This window comes from Medicago truncatula, chromosome 4 (assembly GCF_003473485.1).
Source record: "Medicago truncatula cultivar Jemalong A17 chromosome 4, MtrunA17r5.0-ANR, whole genome shotgun sequence".
NCBI classification, from domain to species: Eukaryota; Viridiplantae; Streptophyta; class Magnoliopsida; order Fabales; family Fabaceae; genus Medicago; species Medicago truncatula.
Window position 1 is genome coordinate 49,384,862 of NC_053045.1, and position 10,132 is coordinate 49,394,993.

The 10,132-nt window shown below is 33.6% G+C and overlaps 1 protein-coding gene across 1 annotated transcript; it reads left to right on the top strand.

Annotated features, from left to right (window-relative positions):
* Positions 1-3,719: 3,719 nt before the first annotated feature.
* Positions 3,720-5,735, top strand: LOC11410462 (uncharacterized). The gene has a single exon (XM_003608623.4). It carries the CDS (start codon positions 3,972-3,974, stop codon positions 5,421-5,423), a length of 1,452 nt encoding a protein of 483 aa, XP_003608671.2. The 5' UTR covers positions 3,720-3,971; the 3' UTR covers positions 5,424-5,735.
* The last annotated feature ends 4,397 nt before the right edge of the window (positions 5,736-10,132 follow it).

Sequence of the window (10,132 nt, forward strand, 5' to 3'; positions counted from 1 at the left end):
ATGGCAATCTCTTCTGAAAAAACTGAATTAAATATAATTAAGTGTATTTGACTTATAAGTGTGTTTAATCAATCTCTCTACCACATCCTCAAGGTCGGCCCTAGGCATAGGCCGGGGGCCGGCCCAGGGCCCATGCCCGTAGCGGGCCTAATTATTTTTATTTTTTTTATAGTGTGAAGTGTATATAACAATACTTTCTATAGGGGGTGCATATAAAGAGGATCCAACCTTTTATCAAATATCAGCTCGTAGTCTTTCACCCTTTTTATTTTACAACTCAGCATCATTCAATTTGCACACCCCCAACCCAACACTTTCATTTTCACACCTCTAGCATTTCATTCGCCAAAACGCAAAACATGAAAGTAAAACGTAAAACTTAGAAGCAACTTGTAAAACGTAAAATCTCTACTCCTTCTTAGAAACTAAATTTGTTTTTATTTTTTTATTTTGAGGATGCTTTTTAGTGTTTCAAATTGAAACAACCCTAAATTGGTATTTTAATTTTATAATATAATAATGGGACTTTCTTCATGAAAGTTTCATGCTTTGAACATTAAATTTGATCTTGTGTGATTTTTTTATAAATAACATATCATATTCATTGGACAAATGATAAAAGATTTTTATGTTACTAGGTAAGAGGAAAATGTATTTTACTAAGCTTTTTTGGAGTTTGGTTCCGTCCCCAAGCTTTTTTTTTTGTTTTGTTATTCATTTTACTAATAATATATAGGACGGAGTGTATTTAACATTGAGTGTTTTGGGTGTTGACATAATTAGGATTTCAAAAGATTGGTAGTATGGTGACTAAGGGTGCCAACATAGCTAAAATGTCAATTGTCATGATTAATGCATATCTCATTGATCATTTATAAAGAAAAAAAAATTATGATATATTATATAAAGGGCCTCTTTTCTCAAACTTCATCTAATACCCATAAAATGCTAGAAAAAGACGCCGCACATCCTCCATCCGAACTGTAGTGCAGCGAAGTCCAGGGTCGGTCCTAAGATTTTTGGTGCCCGAGGCGAAAGAAAAAAAATTATACCCTTTTAATTATTCTAATATTTTTCTTCTACTATTTTTTGTAGCACAAGTTATAATCAAACTTCTCTAAAAAGATATTTTCAGTATAATTAATCAAAGTAAATTAAAAATAAGTATATCTATATTGTACTGACTAAATAAAAATAATAATTTTAATACTCTTAAAAAAATTGTGGCCTAAACTCTCGCCCCTCCCGTCCTCAGGGCCACCCCTGCAACACGAACCCCTTACATGTCAAAAGTGACAAATGAGAAGAGACCAATAGAGAGACCAGAGAAAGCTGAGTGTTCTTTGTTACTGCAATGTCAATGATGCAAGCTTATGTGGCGTCTAGTTGTTGCTGATCTGTGTTGACAGGATAGGAGAGATAAGAAAGTGAGAAGGACATAAAAAGTATTTTGTGTTGATATGATTATCATCCATAGACTTTTTTTTTTTCAAGTAATGTAGTGGGTAGAGTTCACACAATTTAATTGTGAAGAAGTGAGGTGTCTGGGGTTCGAATCCCGACCCCTGTATATAATATACAATATCTCTATCAACTGGACACGGGGATGCCTTTAATATCAAACAACTAAAATAAAATTTTCTAACTCAACTATCGTAGAAGATCAGTCAAGGTCTTCCATGCTATATAGAGCTATCTTATTCGTTCTACTTCAAAAATTATTTGTTATATGTATTTTTTTGAGTTACAAAATTATTTGTTACTTATATGTGTTTTTTTGTGTTACTAGTATGCATTTTTCACCAAGTATTCTTTATTATTGTCAAAAAAAACTAAATATTCTTTATCGAGTTTTCTTAATGTTGCAGTAAAGGGCATCATAACTCAAACTCATACATATTCTCAGAAAATATTCAAAGGCAGATGGTTAGGAATCAGATTCATTGCCCACGAGTCTTCCTAATATACTCTTCTCTCCTCAGCTTCACCTACACAAAGAAAACAAACAGTAAATAAAATAAATACCTATAATGCATAATTCTCAATTAATTAAAATGTGCAGTCTTTTTATAAAATAAAAATATATATATTAACAATATGCATCCTTTATAACTAAGCAACATCATCCATTTGCTACTACTTTTTCTCCCAAACTAGTGGTGTACTTATTCTTTCATCCTATACAGACAAAAAAGTCAGCACAACCTTAAAGTTCATCCTGTTATATCTACAACCTACAGAAATTCTTGGTCAAGTGACCTGTAAAGTTAGAGCATAACTGAAGTGTATTAATAACTAGTAACATTCGGATAAAAGAGTTGATAATTATAATTAACAAATATGATCTGCAATATTCTATTTGATTTGTCATCTCCTGAGTCATCCAAGTTCACAAAAAGAAAGATTGCTGTAAATAGTTAAAAGTAAATGACAAGTTATATATGGTAGCATTGAAAAAATTAATTCTAATTGAAAACCTGGAACATGTCAAAATCAATTTTAAATCTTTAAAATAATTTTTTTCCTATCCAAACTTGCAATTACTCATCAAAATACATGGGTCAAGAAATTTATCATATCTTTCAATATGTGTATGATTATACAAATCACTAACTGACCGATCATCTTATTCCATCTCCTTTTCCAATTTAAACAACGGTGTTTAGAAACAATCTTTGGCATCCACATTGGTTCACTGCGTAACATTTAAGAGAATCAAATTACAGCAACCAAAATCAGAATAAGTATTAAAAAAAAATATTGAAGAGAACCAAAGCATTCCCTCCACGATTGCAAACACATGCTCGAATTTGCCTTTTCTTTTTGTCATCTAAATGGGATGAAAGCCATCATATACTGTCCAAAAGTAGAATCATGTGACTAAATCCAACGCTAACCATTTGCACCTTCCATTTTTTTTATTCCCAACTTGTCCCTTTTAGTTCATTCTCTATCTAAGTTTAATTTACAACTATTTCTAGATGCATATGGACCATTTGCATATGTTCCTCCAAACTCTGCTTGGTGTCATGGACTTATTGAGCAGAACCTTCAACTATTATCATAATTCAACAGTAATTGTCTTAAGGTTTTAAGTTAAATGTGATGTTCAACTCACTTGTGTGGTAGCGCTTAGCCTAAGAGGTGGTGTGACACGTTGATGTGGTGGGTGTTAATGATAGTCCAAGCAAGTGTATGAAAAAGCTTCTGCTTGGGAGGGGGGCTTAATAAAGGGAATGTTGAGCATTATCTTAGCAAGACGACTTATAAATCTATTGTCTTAAGATTTTGAGTTAAGGTGTGATGTCCAACTCATTTGTGTAGTTGTTTTTAACCCAATAAAGATAATCCTCGAACTCCCATCATAATCCAAAAGGCATATCAATATATCATTTGTACTAATAATCATAATCTTGCTACTTTGGAGTCCAAGTTTCTTGAATAGAAACCTTGAACCCTTGTCATGGTTTACGACTCGATGCATAACTATTGGTTTACAATGTTGTGGAACACGTGTCGAACCAATGTTCGAATTGTTGAGAGAGATTTCATGTTTAATTAGTGATAGTTTCTTAAATAAGATTACCTGATGGGAGAAAATTGATGAGAAAACAAACCAAAAAGAACTTTTATGACCTAGTGCATTATGTTATCAGATTCCACTTAACCATAGGAGGAAGCTATTGATCTATAAATGATCTAAAGCTCTAGACAAAGCATTTTATTTTAGAACCGAAAGCAAATGGTGAGAAGGAGAGAGAAAGTACCAAAAGAATAAAGGCAAGGCTACACTTGACATTTTTGTCTTTGACGGTTTTGAATCAAACAAAGGCAAAATCTTCAATCTTACACACCACCTTTTTCTTCCCATAAGAACACACCTTCTTTCCTCTTTGTTCCTTTCCTCAACTTCAACTCTCTAAACTCTCTCCCCAACCAATCTCTCTCTCTTCCCACATACCCTTCTTCCAATGTCAGCTCCAACTTCAATCCAAATCACCAAACATCAAAAACCAACCCTTGATAATGTTAAACAGAACCAACAAGAACCAAATAAGTTTCATTACAATTTTGCATACAAAGCTACAATAGTTCTCATATTCTTTGTTATTCTTCCACTTTTACCTTCTCAAGCTCCTGAATTCATTAGCCAAAATCTTCTCACAAGAAATTGGGAACTCCTTCATCTTCTTTTCGTTGGTATTGCTATCTCTTACGGCTTGTTCAGCCGTAGGAACCAAGAACCAGACAAAGACAACAATAATAACACAAAGTTTGATAATGCACAATCACTTGTTTCTCGGTTCTTGCAAGTTTCATCGTTTTTTGAAGATGAAGTTGATCATCAAAACCAATCTGAGTCTGAAGATATTAACAAAATCCAAACATGGAGTAATCAAAATCAACACTACAGAAATAAACCCATGGTTATTGTTGCTCCTCAAGTACAGCAACTACAAAACTCTGTTTTTGAAGATGAACAGAGTAGTTTCAATGAAAATGAAAAGCCTTTGCTTCTGCCGGTTCGAAGCTTGAAATCCCGTTTATCTGATGATGATTGTGTTGTTCAATCTCAATCCGTTGATGGGTTGTCTAAAACAACTACCAAAAGATTTTCAAGCAATTCTTTTAATAGAGTAAGAAACTATGCTGAATTTGAAGGTTTGGTAGAAGATAAACTGAAACAGAAAGAGGAAGAGAACGCTGTGCTTCCTTCTCCAATTCCATGGAGATCAAGATCAGCATCAGCAAGAATGATGGAACCTAAACAAGAAGCTATTGAAAAAGCTTTAAAGGCTTCAATGGTGATGGAACCTAAACAAGAAGCTAATGAAAATGCTTCTAAGCCTTCAATGGTGAAAACTTCTTCGATAAAATTCACTCCTTCGGAATCAGTTGCGAAGAATTCAGAGGATTTGATAAAGAAAAAGAGCTTTTACTATAAGTCCTATCCTCCTCCACCTCCACCTCCACCACCAACAATGTTTTATAAATCAACCTTCTTGAAATCAAGGTATGGTGAGAAAAATGGAAGGAACATGTCAATGGGAAAATCTATAGAAGAAGGAACGAATGAAAAGGAAGATGAAGATGAAGAAGAAAAAGAATATTCTACTTCATCAATGCAAGAGCAAACAGATAAAGAAAGGTTTATTGAAAAAAGGGTAATTTTAGAAGCTGAAGAAACGGATAGTGATGAAGATGAAGATGTTGGAGAACTAAAACAGAGTGTTAAAAGTGTAAAAACAGAGGAACCATGTTCTTCATCTTTGAGTGGTGGCATAGACACAGTGAGTGATGAAGGACCTGATGTGGATAAAAAAGCTGATGAATTCATTGCCAAATTCAGAGAACAAATAAGGCTTCAAAGAATTGAATCTATCAAGAGAAGTACACGAGTTGCAAGAAATTCTTCAAGGTAATCTTCAACTTGAAGATTCTTCTGAATAACTATTGGAGTGTTATTATTATGATATTATTTTTTTCAAAATTTAAATGGGATGTAATTAAAATGGATGTTTTCTTTCCATGGTATTAAGTAAGGTTGTAATTACTAATTGGATTATGTCCTAATTCTCTCTAGTAAGATCAAGTTAAGGATTCTGCTGTCCTATTTCTTATGATGTTTTTGAGATGAGTTAGGGGATAGGGCAACTTGTGTTTGTTCATCTCTTGATGCTAAATTGCAAGTAGCTCAAATTTTTAAATTTGTATTTCACATTAGACCTACAAAACTCGAAGATGCAAAAATCCGAATAAAATCAAGTTTGTATAAACTCGAAGAATGAAGAAATGCAAATCATATATGACTACTGAGAAGATGTAGTTTTGTACATTCCTCGGTTTAGAGTGTTACAACTTACAACATATATATAATACTTTGGTTCATGTCCCAACAATATCACTGAACCATACCACGAGTGGCTGTCACCCTCAGTTGCCCCGACAACAAACAATCAGGTCAAACACGAGAGTTGGGGGCATGGTGAGATTGGAAGCATCCCACATTAGCATTGTTCTTAAGATGCAATTCCGAAAATTCAAGCACATTTTGGTCTTCAAACAGAACCGTTAAAAATAAACTTGAAACAATCTAAAATCAATAGCATGATACAATTTAAAAAAAGTAAAACAAGACATTCAATCACCCACAAACACATGTACTATAATAGTTCTTGAACCAAACACCACTAAAGATTCCAGGCCACAAAGTTTTCATTAAGACTGATGACTCCCAGTCATGAGAGGTATTTAGAGCTTTTACAGAGTATTTTCATAAAATTTTAGAGCATCTAGAGTATTTTTAGCTAAGGTTTGCATAGAGTTGGAAAATTAACAAATGTTTTGAAAAATTCATTGTTGTGCTTTAAATTTCCCTTATCAGCGAACTTTGTAGTGTTCTGTATTTTGATATTAGTTGAAAGGGTTGATTAATCGTGGGTGCCATTATGGAAGTTACAGATATGAAAATTCATGACATAGTGAAGCATTAGCTCATAATTAAATTTGTGAAAATCTGTCTCAATCGTCTCGCAAAGCACTTTGAGTGCAAGGCAGATTTTTCTCAACCTTCTGTCTTAGACGCCCCTCGTCTCAACCTTTCCCTCCTCGTGGTTTTGCATGAGTTGGATGTGAAGGTCCTTTCTGCCCTAAACGCCTTGCGCCTGTATCCAATCTGTAGGGTTTTTTTACCCGAGTTGAAGTTACCGAAATCCTCTATCTCACTCGCCTCGCGTCTTATCCTAAGGCGTCAAATATCTTGCATGCGGTCAAAAATCTTGAACGCAAGGCGATTGATACTCAAACCTAAGGCGTTTTGCATGTGATTTTTATATTATTTCTAAGCCAAACCTCGTCAGATTGCAATGGTTCCAAATTATATATTGAAAATACGATTGAGTGCGATTTGGAGGCTGAAGGTGGCGATTTCAAGTCTTGGGAACAAGACTTAATTAAGAGCTCAATTTCTCCCCTTTGAATGTAGAAATTTATAAACTATTTTGCAATGTTGTAAATGCTATGAGTAGTTAAATTTCTCTCAATTAGGATAGATGAACTTGTCTGGATCTACTAAAACTATGTAATTTATGAGCACCTTTTATGCAATTAAAAACATGTGATTTTTCAATTACCTTTGAAATTGAACTTGATGAATAATTCACTATTAATTAACCTTAAGTTTTGCATTGGACATAAGCTAATTGTTCACTAGATAATGACTTTAGAAATATTGAATCATCTATATATCTACATGTGATATAAAAAATTATGACTATTCACGCTTTTGATAACATTAGTTCACATAAGACATTAGGGTATGTTAGATAAATGAGACTTTGAGTCAATATATTGGTCTTAGTTTACCTTGCTAATTTATCATGATCGTAGATAAGTCAATTGTTATAGATGGAACCTTTATTACCAAGCAGTGACAAAGAGAGGAATCAAAAATCTATAAGTGGCTTTGGTTAAGGTATTTGTTGATGGGGGAACAACCCTAAGAGCATGAGGCGGATGCCGTGGATCAGGTGATGGGCACTCCCAAGGAGAAAATTAAAGGTCGAGACATTGAGGGGAAGAGATGATATGGAGGAGGGTTTTGGCTAGTTGTGGGCATGAGTTTCATGATCATGAGTGTTGGCTTGATAATGGCAAGAGGAAAGCTGAGATGGAGAGAAAGTCATTGGGCTAAACTTGGTGAAGGAAGCCCGTAAGGACATAACGCAGTTCACAAACAGTTTATTTATAGTGAATATGCAATTATCTATGTTCCGCAAATTTTCAAAGTGGAACTTGTGGGGGAGTAGTAGTAGTTCCACAAGTCTAAATTTTACCTCTTTCTCAAAGATGAAATTTTAGGACTTGTTTATTAAAACGATTCAAAGAAATAATTCACGTTATTACAACCATTGAGGATGGAATTTGGTTTGCCAGAAACGATAAAGTTTCTGATCAATGATACAAATAATCAGAGAAATTAGAACTCAAAAAATAAAGAATCGAAACTGATCCCCCAAACTATCGTAAGGCGAATATTTATGTTGTTGGGTGTGGTGATTCAAGACGCCAATGGTGCTGCTGCGACCTTTAAAACTCAAGGGATTTCAAATGCAAGCAAGGTTGAAGCTCAAGCTGATGTGAAGGTTTTTATTCTTGAAATTAAATGGACGTGGTAATGGTTCTGCAAAACAAATAATTCCCTTGATAAATTAATTAATTGTTTATCACCCTATTCCATCTCTATTGGCATATATATAAATAACAGTTTAGTCTAAATAAAAAAAAAACTATGAGATTTAACTTGGTCCTTGGGAAAAATAAAAGATTTTTTAGTCCTTGAGAAAGAGATAAATTAATCAATTCCTACTTGAACTATTTTACAAAAGGAACAGTTAAATCTTAAACGATAATTAAAAGAAAATCGTACTCAAATCAGAGGAGCCCCTAATATGGACCTCTTTCTTTAAGGTCCACCCATGGTCCTAAGTAAATGACCTACAATAATGGGTAGATACATTTCCTTTCCGGTTTACATGGGTGCATACAAAATCACCTTTTCATTTTCTATCCCCTATTTCACTTTGTACACCCTCCTCCCTCCATGTGAAGGTGAATTTTCACCAAAATTAGACCCGTGAAACCACTATCTTTCATCTTTCTAAGCATAACAGTAGAAACAACCTCGACACAGAGAAAGTAACAAGAGGCATAAGATGAAGAAGAATCACTATGAAGTTCACAAATCTCCAATCTTCAAAATGGTTCCCTTGGTTTCTCAACTTCACTCATTTATCTCTTCACTCATTTTGGACTGCAAGTTAAATTGTGAATTTGAAGTTAAACATTTTTTTTTTGACAAATTGAAGTTAAACTATTATGTGAATGATGAAATAAAAGTTGTGTTAACCAAAAGTGAGTTAGCGATGATTCATTGATCTCTGATTACAAAGCTCTAGCCATGGTAAATATTCATATGCCAGGAGTAGGGTGTACAGTATGAAATGGGGGTTAGAAAATTAACAAGTGATTTTGCACCCGAAAAGTAAGTGTCTACTCACTATTACAGGTCATTTAGCAAGGACCATGAGTGAACCTTAAAGAAAGAGGTCCATATTAGGAGCTCCCTCAAATCAGATGATGTACTTATTTGGATTGATTTATTTAAGTTTATCAATTGACCTAAGTACTTGTGCAATTGTTTGAGAGAACTTGTGAAAACAACTATGAGATGTGTGCAGGTAGCAAATGGCCGTGAGGAGGCTATGGGTCTCGTACTTATCCATAAGTAACAGGCTAGAGTGCCAGACCACTATCGCATATATATCCAGTGGCGGAGCTAGGAATTGTATGTAGTGGGGGCAATATTCTACGTATATGTAATATAATAGTTAAGAATGAAGGTGTACATCATAATATTCTCTACAACTATCTAAACTATAAAAATACATGTTTGTTTTATAAAAATGAAGAATAACAATTATTTCATTTTTTTTAATAAGAATAACAATTATTTCTAACACTTCCTTAAAAAAAATCTAACACAATCATGTTATATATTGATTGTTAAAATAAATTAAAATTGCCATTATAAAAGTATTTAGATACAAAATATGAAATATAAATTTAAGTATACTTGTGTTTTTAAAAAATAAATTGAATTATACTTGTCATCAAATTATTGTGAGGGACAAAAATTAATGAGGTGGAAATTTTTCTCATGCGTTGGATTGCTGGTAAGGAAATTGATTAAAATTTTAACTAATTAAAACTACCCCAAAGTTCCCTTAAAAATAAAGCACCCCAAAGTGGCTGGTATATATATTGGATTGAAAATAATAGTGCAGGCAGGAGCCCCCACACTGATGTGAGTGGCTCCGCCCCTGTATATATCGTTATTTTGTTTTGCTATCAATTGACCTAAGTACTTGTGCAGCTCTTTGATAGAACTTTTGAATACAACTTGATGTTCATTAACCGTTTTCAATTTATTTTCATAAAACCTCCAAGTTAGCTTATATATGTATATAGTCACGTATATAATCGTAAAGTAACGACTAAAAAGGAAGGAATGGAGTATGAATATAAGCGAATTATTAGGCTTAAAAGAACCAAACCTATACATGATTAATTA

Coding starts and splice junctions, on each gene's coding strand:
- LOC11410462 (XM_003608623.4), top strand. CDS start 3,972: ATGTCAGCTCCAACTTCAATCCAAATCACCAAACATCAAAAACCAACC.